Source organism: Leucoraja erinacea, chromosome 10 (assembly GCF_028641065.1).
Source record: "Leucoraja erinacea ecotype New England chromosome 10, Leri_hhj_1, whole genome shotgun sequence".
NCBI lineage: Eukaryota > Metazoa > Chordata > Chondrichthyes > Rajiformes > Rajidae > Leucoraja > Leucoraja erinaceus.
The window spans coordinates 32,999,576-33,026,114 of NC_073386.1; the positions used below are offsets into that span (position 1 = coordinate 32,999,576).

Genomic DNA, 26,539 nt, shown 5'->3' on the forward strand with positions numbered 1-26,539 from the left:
GCTTTATCTCCCCCTTGACTTCACCCGCCGAACAGCTGCGCCGCAGACCAGAATCCGCCCGGTAGGCCCAACGCCCCCACAGGCCTTCCAGGAGGCTGTGAAAAACCCAATGGAGCCTTGGCGGTGGAGGTAAGCCTCGGTGCCAGCAAAGCCTCGGCATCAGTGAAGCCTCAGCAGCGGTGAAGCCTCACCGCCGTGGGGAGGGGGGAAGAACAATGGAGGACCCAGTGTGGGGCTTCCTGGGATGCCCACGGTTCCTTTGTCCCTGAGAGAGCACGCTGTAGAAGACCTATCGAGGCATGCGGGTTTCATCCATTCTGATGGCATGCCCAGTCCATCGGAGCTGTGCTTTGATGATCATTGTCTCGATGCTTGTGAAGCTGGATCTGTCCAATACGTCTAGGTTGGGCACTTTGTCCTGCCAGCGAATGCCCATGATGTACCATAACGTGCACTTATGGAATTTCCCAAGTTGGCGGATGTGATTGCGATACAAGTAGCAATGTTACAAAATTTTGAGATTAAAAAAATCAAGTCTGTAATTTATCCCATCAGATAAAACATAAAAAGAAGTTTAATATGACACCTAATTCACTTTCATATCTTCAGTATTAAAAAAGTTATGCCCATTTTCATACTCGGAAATCAGCATCTTGTTCCCTATTGCTTTTTCATTGACTTAACACAAAAGCTGTGATCGAGATTAGTCAAAAACCCATCTTTCTTAAAAATTAAGAGAACTGAAAGAAATTTTCAGTTATTATAGATTGAAGCATTCTGAAACAAATATGAAACAATCTTACTTAGATTACTTGAAATTAAAGCATATAATTAGTTAGTTACCTAATTGTAGCTCATTATAAAATTCAATTACTAGATCTAAACATCTATCCATTTCTTAAGAATAGATTAACATTTTTAAATAGCCTAAGTGTCCAAATAGCATTCACACAAGAATTCACAATATAACATAATTTTTAAATCTGATTGTCATGGGTTTATAGGCCAAATGAAAGGAATTTAATGTTTAATACCTGTAAATTAATAGCTTGCGAGTGGGTTTTTCTGGAATGCGATCAATTGGAACGTTGCGGTATTTTAGTCCCCCATATCGGCAGCAAAAACCCTGCCGGTTCGTACGAGGAAAAAAATCACCATTTCACAACTTAAAATGTGAATTAAATGCATCTTAAGAAACACTTTTATACATAAAAATAAACTACTTTCTTTTACCTGTCCCCTACATATAATCCGTCCCCGTTGTTGGCGTTGACGGCTTCAGAAGCTGATTTTAAAATCACTCCAGCGATTAACTTGTCAGGCGAATTAAAAAAAAAAAACACACAGAACGGCCATCAGAACGATTCTTCCGCAAAAGCTTGCACTCCAACAAAATATAAACCAGGACCAGGTCGGAGAAAACCGCGTTTTAACCCCCCCCCCCCCCCCCTCCCCCCCCCCTCAAACGCGCCAAAATTGCGCACACAGCCAGTGGCAGAATTGCAGCGCTGCTGAAGGTAAGTATTGTAACATACCTAAATTACAAGGTCCACGTTTCACAGCCTTAGAGCAGGCTGGAAAGCACAAATGCTTTGTACACTTTGAGTTTAGTTGACAGCTTGATGTTATGGTGGTTCAACACTCGTGTACACAGTCATCCAAGTGCTTGGCTGGCTTTGCTGAATCTCGTTGAGATTTCTTTGTCCAGGGAGCCATCAGATAATATTGCACTTCCCAAGTATTTGAAGGAGGCTACTGCTTTCAGCTGTGTGTTGTCAATGTGCACACTTGGGGCGGTGCTGCAGAGTCCGGAGCCGGATGGTGGATGACTTCCGTTTTGCTGAGGCTGATTGTGAGACCAAAAGCCTGTGCTGCTTCCACAAATTTGGTCACAATGAACTGGAGGTCAGACTCCTCGAGAGCCACGGGGGCTCAGTCATCCACAAAAAGGGCTTCAAGAATGAGCCACTCATGCGTCGTGGTTTTGGTGTTCAGTTGTCGAAAGTCAAAGAGAGATCTGTCCTGACAGTACTTCAGGTACACATCACGGTAGAGGTCCTGGAGTGCGTGACTCAGGACGCAGCCGAAGAAGAGGTTGAAGAGTACAGGGGCCAGAACGCAACATTGCTCCACTCCATTGGAGATGTCGAAAGGTGCAGAAGTTTTGCCGTTGACCAGAACTGTTCCTGTCATGCCATCATGGAAGAAGCGGATGATCTGGATGAACTATCGAGAAATAATATATTAACAATCTACACTTTTAAAGGTTCAGGCCAGATCTTGGCCAATGTGAATAGATACAGTACAATATAACAGTCTAAATGATAGTGTTTTAAGGAGAGAGAAAATGATCAGAGCAACCAATAATTAGGTAGCTCTCACGTTCTACAGGCTTATTAGGCACAATTTATTGAAGACAGTTTATCATTCATTATGCACTGCATGAAACTAATGTTAACAGGATGTGCAGTAACGAGAGTGACAAGTCTCTCCAGAGCTAATTGATTATTATTGCTTCCTCAAACTTCCAATGATTCAATATCCAAAATAGGAGAACACCTAACTGATAAGACTGGTTAACATGTACATCATTAGAAGAAACTAGCTTTCATAATTGTAACAATTTTTTTTTTTTACAGACGGCAGGCTTCTATTTACTTCAAAGAAATAAAAATGATTGAGAAAATGTATCACAACAATTGAGAATGCAAGTAAATTATTATAGAATGAAATTGAATAACACCTATATTTATCTATCTATCTATCTATCTATCTATCTATCTATCTATCTATCTATCTATCTATCTATCTATCTATCTATCTATCTATCTATATCTAAGGTACACAAAAAAGCTGGAGAAACTCAGCGGGTGCAGCAGCATCTATGGAGCGAAGGAAATAGGCAACGTTTCGGGCCGAAACCCTTCTTCTATCTATCTATCTATCTATCTATCTATCTATCTATCTATCTATCTATCTATCTATCTATCTATCTATCTATCTATCTATCTATCTATCTATCTATCTAACAATAATTCTGGCTTTCTGATTTGCGCGGTTTTTCTATTTGCGCAAAAACGGTTTGCGATAGTGCTACATTTTTCGTCAGCTCACTCACCATTCTCCTGTGCTGTGTGCACCAAGTTTCGTTCCGATCGGTGGTATGTTGTAAAAGTTAGTGAATTGTAAAAACCGCTGGTGCGCAAATTGATCTCCTCTCCTGCCAGTCAGCGCCACGCGGATTGGTCACTTCTCCTGTCATTCCCCGGGACAGTCCGCCCCTTCCTACACCATCATGTCTTTACTGGAGCTGAGGGATGCAGTGGATGGCCGGCGGAGGTCTCCAACCGGACACAATTTTCGGAGGAATGAGAAGTGACCCGGCCCGGCACAATGTCGGAGATGCCGCCAAACGGAAAGCGGGGAGTCCGATCCCAGTGGAGGAGAGCGGTCGCTGTGAGTCCAAAATGCACCGCCTTGCAACGCCCCGCATCCCCTTCCCATCTGGTTCACCTCACTGGCTCCTGCCCCTCTCCCCTCCCCCATGATACCCCCCTCACCCCCATGGCTCTTCCCTCACTGAAATCTCAAATTGCAATGTCTTCTCCATGGTAAATACAGCTGAATCATATTAATTTAAGACCTTCCCACATAATTTGGATTTACATGCAAATGACCATTGTTCTCTGATAATCATAATAATAATAATAATAATAATAATAATAATAATAATAATAATAATAATAATACATTTTATTTTCGGGCGCCTTTCAAATCTCAAGGTCACCTTACAAATATTAAACAGAAGAGAAAAAAAACATATCGGAGAAAAATAAATAATAAGGACATCATCAATACACAAATTAAAGATAGAAATCGCTCCAAAGACACAAAATCAAAAAATCAAAAAAAACACAATGTGAAGAGAGAGCAGCGGCAGCTAAAGCGCGCCAGCGTCCACTCTCTCTTCCGACAGCCATCTTGGACACAGACTAAGAAAGTACCTTACACACAGAAAAATCATCCCCCCACAGATGATCCTGGCCGTTCTAGCCAGGTGGTCTTGCCCCGGCGTCAGGAGAGTCCTCACAGCGGCTGGGCCACCTGGAACGGCCGCTTCCTAGCAGGGGATTGTCGGCTTCCAAAGCCAACAAGGACGCACCGAGTTGGAAATCCCAGGCTCCCGATGTTAATGTCGGCGCCGCCCGCTCCGCTCCGCTCTGCAGACCCGCCGCCCGGAGGTGTTTCTCTCGGCGGTCCAGCTCACCGGAGCTCCAGTGCGGCGACCCAGGCAAGGCATCGCCCGCTCCGCGATGGCGCTCCAGTGCTGTGCCGCCACCGAAGCCGAGGTGCTGGGCGGTCCCCACCGGGAAACGGCGCTCCAAGCCCACTGGTAGGCCACGAGGACGGGTCGACGGGCAGCCCAGAGAAAAAGCTGCCTCACCGACCAGGTAGGGACCTAGAAGTAAGGTTACCTCCTTCCCCCCACAATAAGAAGTCAATTTCTCCGAAAAAACGACGAACAAAACTAACTAAAAACTGAAAAAAAAAAGAATTAAACGGACGGCTGCTGGTTAGCAGCCGTTCCCCAAGATGGCTCCTCGACAATAAGCCACACTCTCTCCATTTTGCTTTTAACCTACTAATAAATGTCACAATTTTCCTTAATCTTGCTACCATTGATATTTCATGGCCACTTTTACCCTTCTAATGATTTTGCAATCCCCCACACTCTCATGTTCCTGAAGGGTCCCCCCTTTATCAGTGCTCAGTACGTACCTTTTGTTCATGTCCAAATCCTGTGACACCCAGGATTCCTGGACATGCCATCCTTACTCTTCATATTGCATGTTAATCCTAAAGGATCACTTTTTCACTTTTAATAGACTCCCACTTCCCAAAAGTAGATTTACTTGCAAGTAACTACCCCCAAATGTATGTTTGCCAGGTCCTGTCTGACCTTAATAAAATCATACTTCCCATGATTCACACACAATGTTTGACTACTCTTCTCCCTTCCCTTAACTTCTTTCAAACTAACAGAATAATATTCACTATTCCCAAAATACTCAAACACTGAGACTTCACCCCCTTGCTTGAGTGCATTGATACATTCTTAGTTAAACTCTCTAAGCAAGGGCACAAAATGCTCCCCAGGATGCAATTAAAAATTGCACCTCATTTAATCTTTTCAAACTTGGGTGACGCCGATTAAAACATTGGGGAGTTGAAATCATTACATCTCTCTGTGATTTGCCTATGTATCTGTGCCTCGGTGTATTTCTGACTATTGGGAGACCTGGCGTGTAATTCCAGCAAAATGATTGTCCTTTGTTTTAATGTAAGCTTTATTCGTAGCCTTCATTTGAGGAGCCTTCAAAGACATGTTTCACTCATTATTGCAACAATAGTCATCTTGAGTAATAGTGCAATGCCCCCTCCTCTTTTACATCCCTCCACTCTCTGGTTCAGGATTGGACTTCCTCACCCAGAACCTAGCTCCTAACAAAACCATGTTACAGGACTCCAGCAGGTGGATGGCATCCACGTTCACGCAAGATAACTGCAGTTGTGGCAGGACTGTGGGTGGTAATTGAAGGCTGGAGCTTTGCTTGCAAAAGGTGGTCCAGTTTGCTCATTGTAGCACATCATCTTTTGAAGATAGCTAATAATTCATAGACATGAATTCATCCCACCTCTATTCGCAATAGCTCAGAAACATGCTAATGGAACCACTATGCAAGCATCTTATTCTTGAAAAAGAATTTTCAATCAGACGGGTTTATCTCATCAGTACATAAATCTTCATCTATCAGTTTCCTATGGACCCGAGTTGCTTTCAAGTGCCGTTCATATTTTCATTCATTGCTGCAGATGATAAGTGAAGTGAAGGTATAAAATTTAATTCACGGGCAGAGAATAACGTGCTTCCTACTGAGATCCCATTAAAAAACATCCTTTGAAAGATTTCAAAATCCAGAATAGAACCGAGAATCGTCAGTATGTCTGTAGAGTAGACAGCTCACAGTTTGCATCAAGAACCTGTCTGCGTGGAAGTGGGAAATGTATTAAAGCTGTCATGCATCGGACTGATTCAACTGGAAGAAATAAATATCTCGGGAAGCTAAGGAAACATAGAAACATAGAAAATAGGTGCAGGAGTAGGCCATTCGGCCCTTCGAGCCTCCACCGCCATTAAATATGATCATAGCTGATCATCCAACTCAGTATCCTGTACCTGCCTTCTCTCCATACCCCCTGATCCCTTTAGCCACAAGGGCCACATCTAACTCCCTCTTAAATATAGCCAATGAACTGGCCTCAACTACCTTCTGCGGGAGAGAATTCCAGAGATTCACCACTTTCTGTGTGAAAACGGAGAAATACACACCTGAGTTGACTGAGGTTTTTTCAGTTCTCACTTCCACCGGTGTTATTTTCTTTTGTTCTTTCCTGAAGGCATGGTTTAAAACATCACAAGCCCTTTAACTCCTCATCCAAGTCAGTTTAACCCAGAGAGTTTCGGCAAGTTATTCAACCGGAAGATATCACATGTGATGTTTTATCCAACACGTTCATTCTTTCAGGGAGTAATGAAGAGCAGAAAACCAGCCCATTTATTCTCCATTTCATGCATTCAATGGATCTGAGGCAAAATGTCATACTCCAGCAATTACTCCATCTGAAATATGATAACAGAGTACATTACAAGGATAAAACTGTATTATTTCAGGTTTTAATTACAAAGCACTAGGTCAAGTAACCCTATTTAGCGAGGAGAGTGAAGTATACTTTGGTGCTACAAAAGTGAAATTCAAATTGTGAAGATTCTGTTGAAATAATTACATATTTGACAAGAATGAAATGCACAATAAAGAGAGAAAGGAATTTCTACAAAGCATGCTAAGTGAAATCATATTGGTTCCCAAATGCTGTAGAGAAAAGTATGCATAAAAGAATGGCAAAATAAGAGATTACTAACAAGAGACAGCATTGATCTAATATGCATTGTAATATCCTGATTAGGAATGCATCCATACTGTAGTGCATTTGATATTACCATGTCTACTTTAATTACTGCAATAATTGCCCTGTTAAGCAGAGATAAGTGCACATTTCATCCAGCTGCAATTTAAAAAGGTTTGGTGCAGGGTTCAAAGAATAAAAATCACCACAAATGAAGCTGCAAATATTTAATTGGCCCACTTTGTATTGAGCAATTTTATAGCATGAGAGTACAAAGCAAATGAATCCATGCACAGTTAATTTAATTCTCTGAAAGTATTAATGAAATGCACATTCCACTGAAATCTTGCTGACTATAAATTGAGATGAATCTATTATGTTTAGTTTAATGTGGTCCATAAATAATAGTAAAGAGAGAGTTTGCTTTTTTGTCATCTTAGGCATTGACACTAGTATACTTTCATAATTTTCTTTACATTCATCTAATTGATTCCACTTTCAACAGAAAACTTATGTCCTGACTCGGTATTTAAATAGCTTTTCTGAATAATAGTGCAAACAGCACTAGATTCTTTGTTTTACAGCCAAGGTAGACACTTGAAGAGTAAATGAATGGGTTTAGAAACATGGAAGATAGGATCAGGAATAGGCCATTTGGCCCATCACGACTGCCCCATTATTCAGCATGATCATGGCTAATCATCCATTTCACTACCCTGCCTTTCTCCCCCTTTGGCATTAAAAATTATATTTTGCCCCTCCTTTAATAGATTTGATGTCTTGATCTCTATAAATGGCAGGGTTTGGAAACATAGAAGATAGGATCGGGATAAGCCATTTAGCCTTCAAGTACAGGAGCAAGAATAACATACAGCATGATCCTCTACAGATGCTGACTGTCTATTTTAATACCCTGTTCCTGCTCCCTCTCCATAGCCCTGGATTTCTTTGGCAGTAAGAAATATGTACTGCTCCTTCTTCAGTACATATCTTGGTCTTTGCTGCCTTGTTTCATGAACAATTCCACACATTTACCACCTGCTGGTGTAGAAATGCCCCCCATCTTATGGTTGTGACCCCTGACTCTCAACTCTCCAGCCATTGGGAATCCAGTCTTTCTTATTCTCTTCCAATCTTACAGGTTTCTATGAGATTTCCTCCCACATTTCTACACTTCAGAGCCAGTTGGCCAAATCGATGCAATATCTCCTCAGCAGCTGGTCCTGCTATCCCAGTTACAATGTGTTATTCTGGCTCCTGTACTTATATCCTCTTGCACTGATGACCAACATCCCATTTGCCTTCCTAATATTTGCAACACCTGAACACCTCTCTGAGTAACGGATGTACAAGAACGCCTAGATCTCATTGGACCTTCTCTTTTCACAATTTACTACCATACTGATAATAATTAAAACCAAAATATATAACTTTATATTTGTTCACATTAAACAGTAACTCACGTGCACTAGCAAGATAACACAACCTTTCTAAATTGCATTAGAGCCTCTTTGCATTCATCTCACAATTCTCTACCCACAATCCTCTTCCCAGCTTTGTGTTGTTTGCAAAGCTGGAAACTTACTTTTTTTTCCTCAATCAAATTATTGCTCTGTATGGTGAATAGATGTGGCCCAACCATTGATGCTGTGGCACCCCACTCGTCAGTGCTTGCAACAAAAAAGGTCTGTTTATTCCTGCTTTCTTGGATTTCAAATATTGTACTGGACAATGATTATGTATTCTATTAGTCCATCTGGTTTCCATTCCATTCATCAGCAACTGTGATAAAGCATGCTGGCACTAGATCACAATAGAGTTGATCTACTCAAATCCTTAGCCCTGCCTTTGTTACTTGAAAGCTTTTGGTCTTCTGACTGGCATCCCAACTTCAAGCTTGCATAAACAAACCGATCCAAACTCTGCTGTCAATTCCTAATTTATACCAGGTAGTATTCATGCAGTACAAAATGCACACTGACCTATACTGCTTCTGGACCATAAGTGCTTCAGATTTAAAGTTAATGCTTGTTTTGAAATTCTTCCACAACTTTGCTGCTCTCTTTCTCTGTATCATTTTCCATCCCTACAAACATCTGATATCACTGTTTCAAATCTAGCCATGTATATCTTTTTAATGCTTCATTCTTGGTGGACATGTTTTCAACGGCAATAGCAACATTCTAAGTTCTTGGCCTCTCAACATCCCTCTCCTCTTTTTATGATACTACTTAAATTCTATCCAAGAAATTCTATCTACGGTGCTTCTGGCTGCGGCGGGGACTTTAAATCTCAACCGCCGGCCTGCGGCCTACACAATCTTGAAGCCGCGGTCTCCGGTGAGGAAAGACCGATCCTGGACTGGACTCTGGACTCTGGCCTTGTCCACGGGGGGGGGGGGGGGGGAGAGAAATGGAGGAGGACGGCCAAAATTTTTTGTGCCTTCCACCACAGTGATGAATGCTGTGGTGGATGTTTATGTTACATGTTGTGTCCTGTTTATGCATTTTATTATTTTGTTAACCCATCTTTATGCTTTGTATGGAACTGATTTTTTAATTTTGTAAAGCACTTTGGGGTCAATGAAAATTGACTATAAATGTGCTATATAAATAAATTTATTATTATTATTATTATTATTAAACCTTTTGGAGATCTGAGCTAATACCTTCTTACAGTAGATATTAGATGTGGATTTGCAGTGGTGGTAATGATACTATGATACCAGAGCATTATGGTTATGTTACTGAGGTGGGAACAGGGATATTTATATTCAATTAAATAAAAGTTCTGATTCAGTAAAAACATTTTTACAAAGATTATCTGCTACCTTTATCCAGTTTACCGTGCATATGGCGTTTTTGGCCATTTGTAGTGCATCATAAAGAAGTTGAAGAGCGAAGCAATAGATACATTGATAAAGGACTGATTACCAGTTAGATTACATGCTCGGTCTCAATAACAAGGCTGCAAGGAATTTTAGAGCTCTTCTATCAGGCAGCTACAGTAACTGCATGTAAACATGTCAAAGGAGTACCACTGTTCATTATTCATTTTTCTCTGAAGATTGCCTCTTAAAAATAAAATAAATAGAAGCGTGAGTGGGCCAAGTGGTTCCTCAGGCCTATTCCTTCACCAACAACAATCATGGTTTCTCTTCTGCTTCAAGACCTTAGAGTTTAGAGATACAACGTGGAAACACATCTCTCGGCTCACCGAGTCCACACCGACCAGCGGACCCCGGTACACTAGCACTATCCTACACACATTAGGGACAATTCAAAATTTTACCAATTTTACAATTCAATTAGCCGACAAACCCGTACGTCTTTGGAGTGTACGAGGAAACCGGAGCTCCCGGAGAAAACCCATATGGTCACAGTGAGAATGTACAAACTCCGTACAGACAGCACCCGTATTCAGGATCAACCCTGGGTCTCTGGCGCTGTAATGCAGCAACTCTACTGCATTCACAGTCCTCTGGGCAGTGACTCAAAACCCTCTTAATACAGAGGTTTCTCCTCATCAACAACCTGAATTTCTGTCCCCTGAGGAAATTCAGAGAGGCAGTTCATGCACAAATCCATCAAGACTGTCACCACTTGGTTTTGGAATGCTAAGAGGCAACTTAGTATTGTGCTATATTTGGACCTGGCAATGATCATTTGCATCAAATGGAAGTCTCAACAGTTTTTTGTCATACAAAAGAATATCATTGCTCATTCTCCCAACAAAACATCCAAACAATTGCCCAGAAAATGACATACCAGGCAGTTAATTGGAGGTTTCAACTGCTCCACCACCTTTAAAGATAGAAGTCAAGGTTGGCACTGGATGTTTTCAAGCGTTGTGAAAAATGCCAGGATTTTGCCATTAATGCCATTAGTGCCTTTTCGTGCCTTTTTTTAAATGATTTCACCAAAATAATGCCCTTTTCACGATCGAGTGCCTAAATCAGCCTCTTTTTGCCGTTTTGCTAAAAGGTCGTGCTATTTTCTCTAGCTGTACCGTGATTACAATGACGTTTTCTATGTTAACAAGTTAATATTAATGTTATTTTTAAATTGTTAACATAGTATAAATTACAAGAAAATTTCCACCATCGGGGCGAAACCGCGGGTGCCACCGTCAGTCGTTTATTTATTCGTGCCGCTGCTCGCTGGTTCAGTCTTCTCCAAAATCCATGAATCTTTTGGAAATCTACATCTACTGGTTGGAATTGGGAATTTACAATTCCTCCATTGCTTTAAATGAGTCCATATGTTATCTCAGGAATCCGACCTTTCTGTCCTGGGCCTCCTCCATTGCCAGAGTGAGCATCACCGGAAACTGGAAGAGCAGCTCCTCATATTCCGCTTGGGCAGTCTGCATCCCAGTGGCCTGAACATTGACTTCTCCAATTTCCGGTTGCCCTTGCTGCCACCTCCCCTTCTCAGCTCTCCCTCAGCCCTCTGGCTCCTCCTCTTCCTTTCTTCTTCCCCCCCCCCCCACTCTGCATCAGTCTGAAGAAGGGTTTTGGCCCGAAACGTTGCCTATTTCCTTCGCTCCATAGATGCTGCCGCACCCACTTAGTTTCTCCAGCATTTTTGTCACAGGGATATTGGCAAAATTCCTATTTCTGGAATTTTATAAGCTCCATCCTTTGATTTAAAACATCCTCTTTGTCAGCCACTTGTGACTCACTTTTCATTGTGGTTTTTTGTGCCTTTAATAGTAACATAAATATATTGAAAAATAGGTGCAGGAGTAGGCCATTCGGCCCTTCGGGCCAGCACTACTATTCAATATGATCATGGCTGATCATCTAAATTAGTACTCTGTTCCTGCATTTTCCCCATATCCTTTGATTTTATGCGTTACATGAATTAGCACAAGGTACCTTGAATAAGTGCACAGGACAATAGAAATTACTCCCACTTAAATCAAGGCGTAATACACAATTAATCTACAAAAATAGTGTGGTGTGGCACCGAGACAAATTGGGTTGAGTTCCCAGTACCATGTAGATTGGGTTGGGCTCAACCTGGGGCTCTTCTAACATCTTCAAGAATATGTGTGGCTCCTTCCGCAGTCCTGAGTCATTCATGAAACCCATTGCTATATATCACCAGTGCACCTCCCAGCTTCACTGACATTGCTATATATCACCAGTGCACCTCCCAGCTTCACTGGTTGTGGATGTATTAATGCCAAAATGGTTTGACCAATCTTTGAGTGCTATGCCTACAAATAATGATCTTGGCTAGTTGGACAGTTTAAATGAAAATGGAGTTCAAACTTTATCATGTCAAAAATTCATTTTGGAAAGTTACAGTGAAATAGTAAAAGAACAATTGCAGTGGAGGAATAGAAAGATGCAAGGGTCCCAAAACAATAAACATTGCAGATGCTGGAAATTTGAAATAGAAAAATAGAATTTAATGGTGTATCATGAAAGAGAAACAGAAATCATGTTATAGAGACATAGAAAGATAGAAAATAGGTACAGGAGTAGGCCATTCGGCCCTTCGAGCCTGCACCGCCATTCAATATGATCATGGCTGATCATCCAACTCAGCATCCTGTACCTGCCTTCTCTCCATACCACGTGATCGCCTTAGCCACAAGGAGCCACATCTAACTCCCTCTTAAATAAAGCCAATGAACTGGCCTCAAATTCCAGAGATTCACCACTCTCTTATAGTTTGATAACCGTTCATCATAACTGAGAAACATTATAATTAAAGAGGTTCTACATTGCAAAGAAGAGTGAAGTGGAGGAGAGAATAATTTGTAATTGGGTCAGTGGTTAGGATGATTAAATGACAAAAAGCATGATAGTGTGAGGTGAAAGAAGCTGATGTTGGGATAAATCAAGAGGAAAAAGATCAGTTTAGAGAAATGTAAATAGGAAGAGCACAATAATTGCATGACATTGCAGAAGGGAAATATTGTAGATGTTGGAGATTGGAAAAAATAACTATTGTACATATTCCTTGTCTGAAGATGTTGAATTCAGTATTAAGCTGTAATGCGCTTCATCAGAAGCTGGGTGGCTGTTCCTTCAGCTTATTTTGAGCTTCAATGGAGCTGCATATGAGACAGAGGACAAATTCCAGAGCTGGAGTGGGACAGTGGGTAATAGTAACAGGTGACGACTCGAAGCATAGCCATAGTTGTGAGATCAGTGGAGGTGTGCTGCTAATTAGTGATAAGTCTCCCAATGCAAAGGAGACGACAACTAGGAATTTAAAGGCACAGAAATTTAAAAACAGGGATTTTAAAAATCTGTGTCTTTATAAATAAAGGGATTATGGGCATTAAATATAAAAACAAAGCTATGATGATGAATCTATACAAGGTATTGATTGGACCACAGCTGCAGTTTGGACATCCCATTACATAAAATATCCTGAAGCTCCAAAAACACAACATAAATTGCAATGATATAGAGTTGAGGGAAATCTTATGAGGGCATGAAAAGCCAGTGTGATTATGTGTGATTATAGGTTAAGCATAGAAACATAGAAAAATAGTGCAGGAGTAGGCCATTCGCCGTTCAATATGATCATGGCTGATCATCGAAAATCAGTACCCCGTTCCTGCTTTTACCCAAATTCCCTGATTCCTTCGGCCCTAAGAGCTAAATCTAACTCTCTCTTGAATAGAATAAATAGCAATATCAATGCAATAGAATCAAACAATTAAGGAAAGATTTTAGGAGATAAACTGTGAACGGTTATTTCAATTGGTAACTGATACAACTGTTCAGTTTATTCTAAATGGAAGGTTGATCGAATTTTTTTCATGTGGTAAATTTTAGAATACAGAATCTATTACAGACATGTCTATCAATGTAGAATAGGCCATGACATTTAATAACCAAGATAACCATTAAAAAAAAAATTATAGGTAAAGTACATGAAAAGGGATGAATGGTATCATATTGATGAGATATTTGGCTGCAAATATAATTTGCAATAATGCAAGAGATAAATGTAAAGTATGTTCTGTTTCATCGTGGCTGTTTTGATGTTTATAAGCTGTTTCTCATTTAATTAGGATTTTTAAGGGTCTACTGTCAACATGTAGCTGAAGATAAAATAACAGTTTGTAAGATATAATGCACAAATAGTTTCTGTTCTTGTCAGTATTACCTCCAAGGTCTCATTGTGCTTGGTTATTTTTGAAGGGTTTTTGTTTTGTTTCTGTCATATAAATGTGTGTTTTTTAAGTTTTCTGTGACATTTATTCACTGATTTCATTTATAATTAATGTAAGCCTTGCATAAGAATTTGCCATGGTAGCATTTAGGGCATTACCATGTCCCTTAGGTTTAGCTAAGCATCATATTACATGCAAAGAAACAGCTATTTTAAAATGTTGATTTTTGAATTATGTTCCCTAGATCCTAAAAGTGGTGTGTCTTCAAAGCCTTATAAAGTAAGCCTGCATTTCCACTTGTGCAGGTGAATTTTACATTTGAATTATTTTGCATATCCTGTGAGACAAACATAACATTCAGGAATGATAACATAACTATAATTTTGTAGCTCCATTTACAAACATCAATTTTTGTTCCTTTTGTTGTGCAGTCTTCTGATGTTTCCTCCATTTTTGCCCAAACACTCCCTATCCTGGATACTCCGTGTTGCCCAGAGTCATTCTCTATCAACATACATGAAGTCCTAAAGGAAATCCGGATGGTTCTACCCACTAACCAGCTCCCCAACACGAGCATCTGCCCACCATTCCCCACATGCACAATCAGTAACTTACCCATCTTGCTCGTCTTGAAATAATGAAAACTCTTTATGGTTGTGAAAGATGCAGGGCCTGTTATCTTATGCACAGTACTTTGGACCTATCTTAGATTTAAAAAAACATTAGCTGGCCCACTGCATGCTTTCAGCTTAATGCATCTTTCTGGCATGGAAACATTTTTCAAATGATATATTAAAAAATATTTCCATTTAAGCTTTGAGCAACATGTAATGGCTTCCAAATTTGTGGAACAGTGGTGCAGCTGGTAGAGCTGCTGCCTCACAGTGCCAGAGACCCGGGTGCTGTCCCCGTGTGCTGGCCACATTCTTCCTGTGACTGCATGGGTTTCCCCCAGGTCCTCCAGTTTCCCCCACATCCCTAAGATGTGTGAGTTGGTAAGTTGGTTGGCTACAGTAAAATCATAAGATCATAAGTGATAGGAGCAGTATAGGGTCATTTGGTCGGTCCATCAAGTCTACTTTGCCATTTAATCATGGTTGATCTATCTCTCCCTCCTAACCATATTCTCCTGCCTTCTCCCCATAACCTCTGACAACTGTACTAAGCAAGAATCTATCTCTGCCTTAAATATATCCACTGACATGGCATTCACAGCCTTCTGTGACAAAGAATTCCACAGATTCACCACCCTCTGACTAAAGAAATTCCTCTTCATCTCATTCCTAAAAGAACATCCTTTAATTCTGAGGCTATGACCTCTAGTCCTAGGTTTTCCCACTAGTGGAAACATCCTCTCCACATCCACTCTATCCAAGCCTTTCACTATTCTGTACATTTCAATGTGGTCCCCCCTCATTCTTCTAAAATCCAGCAAGTACAGGCCCAGTGCCATCAAATGCTCATCATATACCTACTCATTCCTTGGATCATTTCTTGGAACCCGCCTACGGACCCACTCCTGAGCAATCACATTCTTCCTCAGATATCGTGCCCAAAATTACTCACAATATTCTAAATGCGACCTAACCAACGCTTTATATAGCCTCAGCAATAATCCCTGTTTTTGTATACAATCCCTCTCGAAATGAATGGTAGCATTGCATTTGCTTTCTTTACTACCGATTCAATTTGCGATTAACTTTTACCGATTAACTTTTTGGGAATCCTGCACTCCCATTTCCCTTTGCACATCCGATTTTTGGATCGTCTCCCCATTTAGAAAATAATCTACGCCTTTATTCCTACTACCACAATGCACGACTCCACACTTTGCTATACTATATTAATCTGCCACTTCTCTGCCCCCTCTCCCCAACCTATCCAAATCCTTCAGCAGAGTCCCAGTTTTCTCTATACTACCTGCCTCCCAGCTATTTTCTCTCCAGAGATGCTGCCTGTCACACTGAGTTACTTCAGTATTTTATGTCTATCATGATTAGAATGTTTACACTGAAGTGAACGGTATAGATGGTAAAGATGGTTATCACTGGTTATAGCAAGTTCCTGTTCATTTGGGCAAGTGGGCAGAGGAATGGTTAATGGAGTTTATTGCAGATAAATGTGTGGTGTTGCATTTTGGGAAGTATAACAAGAGCAGGACCTTCACGGTAAATGGCAGGACTCCGGGGAGTGTTGTAGAGCAAAGTAAAATTTCATAATTTCTTGAAACTGGCATCACAGGTGGATAAGGTGGTCAAGAAGGCTTTCAGCACATTGGCCTTCATCATTCAGAGTATTAAGTATGGAAGTTGTGATTTTAGGTTCAAGCAGTACAATACGCAGGTGAAGCCACAGTTGGATTATTGTCTGAACAAGGGTCTCAACCCTGAAATGTTGCCCATTTCCTTTGCTCCATAGATGCTGCCTCACCCGCTGAGTTTCTCCAGCATTTTTGTCTACGTTGGATTATTATGTTCAGTTTTGATCATCCTTTTATGGAAAATATGTTGTTAAGCAGTATAGAGTGCAGAGAAGATTTACGAGGATGTTGCTAGGACTTGACTGCCTTGTGGCATCAGCTGATAGTCAGACCACTTGCGGTTGAACCCTCGTCAGTGGCTACGAGGACTATCATGTGGCGTCATGGGGTTAAGGGGAGTGTCCTGCTACATAAGCATATCTCACCTTGAGATCAACCCAGTTGTCAGGTAGCTGAGCTCGAGACAACACCCTCGCTCAGCTGCAGCAGCAATGACAATATGTTAGAGGACCAAACGTGTATGTATTTTGAACCGATTATGTCAGAATAAAGCAAATGTTTATTCACCACGTTCGGTGCCGCTACAGCCTGATCTATAGGGAGAGGTTGGACAGGCTAGAACTGTATTCCTTGGAGCCGAGGAGGATGAGGGATGATTTTATAATGACGTATAAAATCATGAGGGGAATAGATAGGGTAGATGCACAGTTGTTTATCCAGAGCAGAGGAATCAAGAAACAGAGGACATCAGTTTAAGGTGGGAGGGAAACGATTTAATAAGAATCTGAGGAGCAGCTATTTCCACTCTGAGGGTGGTGGGTATATGGAATGAGTTGCCAGAGGAAGTAGATGTGGCAGAAACTACAACATTTATAGGCATTTGGATAGGTACATTGACAGGAAAGGTTTTAAGGGATATGGGCCAAACGCATGCAGGTGGGATTAGTGTGGACAGGGCAATTTGTTCCGCATAGGCAAGCTGGGTCAAATGGCCTGTTTCTGTATTGTATAAACCTATGACTATGACTTATTGCAAGGGAATATCTCAGCATTAACACTGAGGTAGAGGTGACCAACTGTGATGGTTATTAACAGTTTGTTTCTCATCATATTGATAACAGTGCTGCACTTGTATCAACTCGTATCTTGAATCATATGTTCAATTCCAATCATGGCTTGATGGTCAAATGAGTGTGCTAGAAAACTTCAGATCTTAAGGGTTGTTGTTCATCTTTCCATTGAATTCAACAGTTACTGCACTGGGTTTATAGAGCAAACAATAAAAAAGTGGTTAAGGTTTTCACAGATGTTTTCCTTCGGCAGAACAATTTGCTTGTAAATGTAGCTGCCATCAGAATAATAGTATTGTTTTGGGTCTGTTCATCTCATTTAATGCCAGCAATTTTATCTGTTGGTGGTTTCAAGTACTCAGCCCTGCCCTGGTGTTTATTTTTTTCACTGATTCTACACCCACAATATCTTTTGCTTTTACTTCATCAAATTCAGTTATCTGCCTTACCAACTCTCGATCAAAATCAGCAAATTCACAATTGATGGCAAATTATCTCAGATACATGCAATATTGAACTATTGTTTACCTTACTCTTACTTCATATACCATGTTCACTCTCAGCTTTTTGGCAATTGCAGAAAAGGAGTTTACAAGATCATGGTTTCAGATCTGGCGCAAAATGCATGGTCTACTGGTAGCAGTGATCCCTGCTCTTCTTTATCCCCCAGGGTTGCATCCTCAGCCCCCTACTGTACACATGACTGTGTGGTTAGGTTCAGCTCCAACTCTATAATCAAGTTTGCTGATGACACTGTGGTGGTGGGCCTGATCACTGAAAATAATGAGAAGGCCTACCGGGAAGAGGTGGCTGATCTGGCACTCTGGTGTCAGGACAACAGCCTCCTCTTGAATATCAAAAAAACTAAGGAGCTGATCGTGGACTATAGGAGGGCACAACATCCGAGGACCTACACACCACTGAAGATAAATGGGGATACTGTGGATAGGGTGAGCTGCTTTAAATACCTGGGAGTCCACATCTCAGAGGATCTGACATGGACATCACACGCTGCTGCACTGGTGAGTAAGGCAAGGCAGCGCCTTTACCACCTCAGGCAATTGATGAAATTCAGAATGTTCTCCAGTGCTTGTACTCAGCAGCTGTGGAAAGCGTCTTGTCCGGAAACATCACAATCTGGTTTTGGAACTGCTCTGCCCAGGACAAGAAGGCTCTGCAGAGAGTAGTGCGTTCGGCCGAACGCACTATGGGAACTACACTCGCCCCCCTGCAGGAACTATACATCAGGAGGTGCAGATCCAGAGCCAGTAATATTATGGGGGACCCCTTCCACCCCAGCAACAGACTGTTCCAGCTGCTACGCCCAGGCAAACACCTCCCTTGCCATGCTGTGAAAACAGAGAGGATGAGAAGGAGTTTCTTCCCAGTGGTCATTAGGACTGTAAACTCCTATCTCACCTGGGACTAACTTACCGTACCAATTTACTGCTGTGTGGGGCCATGAGGCGAGTTTGCCCTCGACTCATACTCACAGCACGGTCGACACGAGGTCCTAGGAGATCTTTGTAGCTCTCCTACATGCTCGAGAGCAGTCCCCACATACTCGAGGCCTCAGCTAGGTCGTGGCGTATTTTTCAACATGTTGAAAAATGCCCACAAGTAAAAAAAGGTCGCCATGTTGTCAATGGATACGTTTTTTACTCGTAGGTTTAGTCGAAGTAGGTCGTAGTAGGTCGGCATGTTATTCGTAGGTAACCGAGGGCAGTCAAAAGTAATTGAATGTAGATAGTCTTCAGCATAGTCGAATGGAGGTCGAAGGGAGGTCAAAGGCGATCGAAGGAGTTCGTCTTCACTCTTCACTATTTGGTGTCCAATTATCCCGAAGCTAGTCGAAGCAAGTCGAAGCTAGTCTTCAACATAGTCGAAAGAGGTTTAAGGAGGTCTTCTACATAGTCGAAGGAGGTCTTCAACATGACATTTTTTCAAACTCTCCTAAATTCTTCTAAACTTGCCAATTAGGTCTCCACAGTGGGACAGCCCCTTAAGGAGGAGACAAGCAGACACACCCTAAACTGGCAGGTCCTTAAAGGGCCTGTCCCATGAGCATGCGACTGCATGCGGCAAGCGCGACCAAACCGGAAGCGGGGGCCGCACGGAGGTCGAGTGATCCTGTACGAGTTGACGTGAAGTTCGAGGAAAGTCCGCGGGAAGTTCGCGCTAGGCGTACGCCGTCATGACGCTGCGTACGGCCTCGATGCGGCTGCGGGCCGGCAGGCCGTTGTCGCGTGGAATTATTGAACAGTGTCAGTTTTTCGATGTCGGCACCAGCTCTGCACAAAACTCCATACGGCTCTGGCAATTGAAGTGGGACCGGCCCCGCAAGGCTGTACGGCTCAAGCGACCACATTAGGTCGTGCTTGGCGCATGCAGTCGCATGCTCGTGGGACAGGCCCTTCAGTGCATGCAGCTGATGGGTCTTGATAATTACTTTGGGCTTGGCTGCTATTTTAACTCCAGCCTGAGAAGGGAAATGGTTTTCTTTCCAGCAAGAAACTGCAGCAAAGAGAATTTTGAGCAAAACACTCAAGTGCTGGAGTGACTCAGTAGGTCAGGCAGCATCTGGGGAGGGAATAGGCAGGCAATGTTTTGGGTCAGGATCTTCAGATCAGAAACATCACCTGTTTATTCCCTCCCCAGTAGCTGGCTGAATTGCTGAGTTCCTCCAGCACTTCGTGATGTCCTTTCCAAGTTTGGTACATTGCAGAATGAACCAGAAAAAAGGAAGAACCAAAAAAGATTTATATTGTTAATAGGTTCAGGACAATCTGGAAAAGGTGAGCTTCTTAAAACAACAAAAGCAAAGCTTAGGCTTCCCTTGCATCTACTTCTCTCTCTAAAACAACTTCCCCAACTCCAACTAATCACATTCATGTTACATTAGTGAGTGCCAATCAATTTAGTACATTCAGTATGTATTTTCAAAGAAATTTGGTGCAATGTCAAATCAAATGTTACACCAAATTAGGGCACATTAATTTGGGAGCATTTTATTGACAGTGTTTTGGTGAAACCATATCTGGAGTACTATGTGACGTTTTGTTCTCTGCATCAAAGGAAGGATATCCATGTTTTTGTAGTGATGCAGTGTAGGGTCCTGAGTGCGAAGATTGTCATAGAAAATGGAATAGAATGGTTTCCCTTGAGCTAAGAAGCAGAATAGAAAACATTGAATCCTATACATTTTGTAGATAAGATTGATGCTGAAATGCACCTTATTCTGCCTTAATTAAGGGATCTGGGTTCAGAACAAGATCAATAAAGTTTTGGATTCAAAAGCAATCCACAGTGATGATAAGTGGGCAGAAGAATGGTCTGGACAATTCCCCTGGATCTTGTTAATGCAAGAAAACTAAAATAATCTAAATGAAGTGCATCGCATAGCAGTAAATATTTGAAAGAGAGGGAAAGGTAGTTTAATCTAGTGGGGTATATATTTTATCACAATCTGAACGTCTTTTATTTGAGAATTACAATTTAAATCTTACAATTTAAATAGAAATAAAAATTCCTACACAGGTACATCTACAGTTATTAACCAGGGCCATAAACACAGACCTGTGGCTTTTTTCTTTACAGTCCATGTATGTCTGTGATATACTTTTGAATTGATTGATTAGTAGGACTGGATGTTACAATCCCTAAGGTTTTTCACTACAATTGACATTTGGTATTCTTGGGGATGACCACTCGGTGATTTCGCTACCAATCAGACACATCTTCAGTTGTGTACCTCAACGTCACTGGGTGTTTCGGCCTTTTATCACAAGACACCCTCAGTCGAGGCAGGCCCACCGCAGGGTGATCAGACCTGAGTGTGTGTGTTATGGTTAGCCTCATGGCAGCCCAGACAGCATATTTTCTCTTCAGCTACAGCCAGTGACTGCTCCATTCGGCGTTTTTCCTTCCATCTTCCTCTCTACGCTGACTGTGGCTGGCAGTACAAATTTGTTCACAGGATTTTAAAAAAACAGAACATCCTGTAGTGGAATTTTTTTTAGTTAACTGCAAGATGTTAATGATCTGACATTTTTGTGGTTATCAATAGTGCATTATTTATAGCACTTGTAGCTGCTCTATATATAATCCGTGCCTCTCTTTGATGGACTGCAGTTCTCCTCGAAAATCAGAAATAAATTGCATTCAGTAATTGAATATGTCAAAGTATGTGTGTGTATAATTCACGGCTGCATTATGACACATGGCACACACATAAAATTACATTGACCTCCAGAATTTATTTAAAAAGAGCATGAAATTTGCAGGGTTAAGCTCCTTCATTTAGCCATTGAAAAATTATTCTACAAATGACAGTGTTTACTTAGAACATTTCATCAATTTTAATGTATGTGAGTAAATTTATTTATTCTTTTGGTGCATTATACTCATAACATTTCTCAAAGATAAAATTACTATAGGATTTCTTTGTGGTTGGATCTTGAGGAGCACAAATAATGCCCCAGGGAAATGTTTTACTAACTTGACTGTGATCATTTCTTCCAATGTCTGAATTGTGGCAGCCATCATTTGTTGGCATCATTGGTGAGGTGACAACACTTGGCACTGATGTGAAGGAAAAAAACGGCCTGTAATTTTAGAGTTCTCAGTTAAAAAATAGGAGCGCTCTACTTTTAAGTTTGTTTTTAGAAATTTTATATAGAACAAAATAAAGATTGGGAAACAATAGCAATCTAACTTAATCAGAATTTTGAAAGAATTATCCTGAGTGAGTTCAACTGCCCAGAAAAAAATGATTTCCAGTCAGAAAGTATTGGTAATAATGATTGCTTAGCACACCATTAAAAACTTAGTTGTATCTTAATTTGCAATGTTAACCTTGGCAACAATGTTTTCAATGAGAAAAGTGGATAAAATATCAAAATGTTCTTAATTTCAGTGCTCAGGATGAAAGCTGGCTGTGATGACTAGAGCAATGCATTGTGTGATGAAGCAGTATATTACTGACAGCCATTTCCACATTTTTTGTACTTAACCAAGGATGTGTAAAATCAGAGGTGGATGCTAATTTTGCACTGCAATGATATCGATTACTGCCAGTTTTGCCATCAAGATTTCTAAAAAAATCAGATTCAATGTGTCAAAGAATATCAGTTTATTTTTGAACTTTGCCCCTAAATGAGTTTGCCAGTGACATTTATTAACAGTTTGAGCATGAGCAGTGTTTATTGAACATTGCAGTTAAAGGCTAATACAATGCGCACCTGACTTTCTAAGAGTAACTCCAGGCATGTGAGGCTGGCCATCAGAAACACTGTTTCAGTAAATTATCAGTTTAGCAACAAAGCTCTTTGTAAGTCATCAAACTGATGGATGATTGTCTGAACACACACATGATGGCAATGCCAACTGTGGACTTACTTACACATCTGCTAAACAAAATCTATAAGTAAAATGTTCTAACAAGCCCTGCCCCGGTGGCTTGGTTCTTTGGGGTTCTCATGCCATGAGAAATATATTTATCATCTCTATTAACCAACATTTTTGCAACCTCCCTAATGTGACCTGTTTTATACGGTTTCAAAAGTGAAAGCTTCTGTTTAATGTGCTGTGAATCAGAAATGTGGGCATGTTCAAGCTCCAAAATGATTTGAATATCCAAGCACTGAAAATCCAGGGGCTGAATTGAAGGATATGGATCATGTGCAGGCAGATGAGGTTTGTTCATCTTGGTATCATGTTCGGCACAAATATAGGGGGCCAAAGACTGTACTGTGTTCTAAGAAAATCCTCAGATTCAACTTCAGTTTCCAAGGTAACTGCGGTGATTTCAGAGATCTTTGAAATTTCCAGCAATGAGGGTTGAGGTGAGAAACTAACTGACCTTGGAAGGAATGTGAGGTGTCCATACCAATCCTCACCAAAATTATGTTAGGCTTGGACCAATCACCCTTTTAATGAGTTGCAGTGGAATAGGACAGAAATTCCTGCCAGTTCTAACCTCCAAGCTCCTATTCTAGTTGATATACCTGTTTCAGTCCTGACTCCACCCACTTGGATCAGCTGTGACATGGTCCAACATTATCATGGAGTCAGGACTGAATTTCTGTCCACATACCACTGCCAACGGACCACTTCGGTTAATAACCTGGAAGGTTAAGGGCCAAAAATATATTTTCATTGATAGGTGCCATTGCATTGACTAGACTGAGGCAGGCACATTATCATTTTAATACAGGTCTATCCTCTGCCATAATTTAACGAAAATGTTCCTAGGCACCAAGGGAGGGGATTCATCGTGAGAACTGGTTATCTTTGACCTATTCAGGGTTTTATATAATTAGGGTTGGGATGGGCGGGGTAGGGTAAACGTGACCTATACTTTGTTTAGGGGGGGTGTTAGTGGGTCATCTTAATTGATCAATGACAGGTAAACTAGGTTGGTAAGGGAGGGGGATGTTGGAGAATTGAACAGATTGGTGCCTTGGGTCTGAAAATCGGAAAGTTCAATCCAATCAATACTCTACGTTAGCGAACGGTGTTAGGAAGAATCACGACCAACTAACGCCTTGGTTTGGAGGTGAGGAGGGAGAAATATTTGATGCATTAGATGGGGAGGTGGGAGATGGAAGATATCCAGACTGATCAATCTCTTGAGTAGGGCAGAGTTGGGGAAAACTTTGATATAAATCATGTTTCCTACCAGAAAAATAATAATTTTTTCAGTTGAATAATGCTGGAGAAATTAAGTATTATGCAGTTGCATTTCATGGCACCATCACTCAGCAGGTTCCAGTAGGACTTCAGCAGGAGCCTATAGAAACAGGAATGGCGGAGAATACAAACTAGCACTTTGTGTCACGCTGATGAAGAGCTGCATTGCTTTAAATCTCAGACTGAGATCTCCCCTCCTTGCGTAGAGGAATAAAGTATTACCACATAAGAACTCAAAAGAGTGATAAATGTTACTGGAATCCCAGCCAGCATTCTTTCTCATCCAAAATTGAACAGAAAAAAATTATATAATGCTTTAGGATATATTTAAACATCATTTATGTTTGGACGATTATTTCTTTTTTTCAAAGATAAACACAAGAAAGTGTATATGGGCTGATTCACAGTCCCAGTGTCCTCTGCTTGAAACAACATTCACAGGATGCATTCCTGCGGAAATTGTGTATTTGTGAACTCTGATTATCTGTCTGTTATAATTAACTTTTGTGAAATTGGGTGACTGGATCCTGTTACAAGAGAGTATTCCATTAGGTCAATTTATTCCACATTCTTCCATCCTACACCTTATCCAATTAAACTGCATTTTAAGGAAACATCTTGTCCAGTTTCCTTTGTACACTAAAAATAAATTACACAAAACTAATTAACTATATTTTCTGGATTGTCTATTCTTATCTGACCGCCTTCCCACGTAAGAATTTTCCATGGTTTCAGGAGCTCATGAACAATCATTCCTAATTCTGCGTGGCATTTTATCATCTATTGCATTTGTTCTTAAAATTCAAAATCACAATCTTAGCAAAACATTAGCTTTTTTATACAGAACATTCAGACTGCAGAAATTTAATTTGTTTTCTCTATTATTTCCCTGTTTTAATGATATGGAAACAAGCTCAAATACACTTTGTTCTGTCATAGGCTAAAAATGTTAATCGTGGTGGAAAGTAACATTGCAAATGATACCCTAAAGGTCCTCGTAAATCATGAGGGTTTCCTAGTTTTCATCCCATTTCTCTGAAGGAATGGCAGATTGTGTTGGCAGAGCATGCTCAGTATATCAGGCAGATAAACTCAATGCCATGAGACGTATTGTTGTTATTATCAATTCGTTTTTACTTCCTATCTAATTGAATTGACTAAATTGCTGCCACTAAATGGGAAAAGCTTGTTTTCACACAATTGGTGATTTTATCAATATCAGCTTATTCACAATGGATTTATTTGCATTAGTCCCAAAATTGAAATTAAACCCAAAATCATACAAATAAGATAAAGAACTGCAGAGTATTTAGGGTGGCACAGTGGGGCAGCAGTAGAGTTGCTACCTTACAGCACCAGATACCCGGGTTTGTTCTTGACTACGGGTGCTCTCTGTATGCAGTTTATACGTTCACCCTGTGACCACGTGGGTTTTCTCCTGGTGCTCTGGTTTCCTTCCACACTTCAAAGACAAGCAGGTTTGTACGTTAATTGGCGTCGGTAAAACCTATAAGTTGTCCCTAGTGTGTAGGATAGTGGTAGTGTATGGGGTGATCGCTGGACGGCAGGGACTCGGTGGGCCAAAGGGTTTGTTTCCGTGCTGTATCTCTAAAGTAAACTAAAGCTAAAAAGCTTTGATGGAAAATTGAGTTTTCTTATCTCAAACGGACCAAACTGTCCAAAGTATACTGATAACTGACAATAGCCAGCCTTTGTCACAGCAGTTAAACCTTGTATTATGATTAATACGTTATTCTGTTGAAGTGGAGGAAGCATTACACTGCAACTTACCACATTGTTCCTGGAGATGATGAGCTGACAATGTAGTTCTAGCTCTCAAATGTGAGCCGACTCTTGAGATTAGGCGTGAGATTTGTTAAAAAGGAAAACAAAATGAATTCATTTGTACTCATGGAAAATTAAACATGTTGATTTCTTTCAATATTTATAGATGCTATCTTGAAGATGGTACTTCGAAGGGAGCATGGTTGAACCGGTCCAGCATCATCTTTGCGGGGAACGACAAATGGTCCGTGGACCCGCGGGTTTCAATCGTGTCAAGCACTAAACGAGAATATAGTCTTCAGATTCAGAAGGTTGAAGTCACTGATGATGGCCAATTCACCTGTTCAGTCCAGACCCAATATAATCCCAAGACTTTGCAAATGCATTTGATAGTGCAAGGTAAGAAACATGGAAACATTGTGAGGGATGCAACAAAGCATGAATCCATCAAAAATCACAGAAAGACCAAGGATTATATTAAGCATTTGGTAGTTCAGAAATATGCAATGTTAATTGCCTATGGACATGCTTTATTTACTCAATATTCTTCCCTTTTCTAAAGCTGATTTCTGAGATAAAAATCCATTGGCTTTTGGTGCCAGTGGAAGAACATTGTCTTCCTTCT

The 26,539-nt window shown here is 40.9% G+C and overlaps 1 protein-coding gene across 1 annotated transcript in view; it reads left to right on the forward strand.

Moving 5' to 3' along the window:
* The window catches only part of negr1 (neuronal growth regulator 1), a 403,329-nt gene that overhangs the window by 202,039 nt on the left and 174,751 nt on the right, over positions 1 to 26,539 (forward strand). The window contains exon 2 of the mRNA XM_055641889.1: positions 26,081 to 26,313. Within this exon, the coding sequence (XP_055497864.1) occupies positions 26,081 to 26,313 (233 nt within the window). The remainder of the gene's footprint in view (positions 1 to 26,080; positions 26,314 to 26,539) is intronic.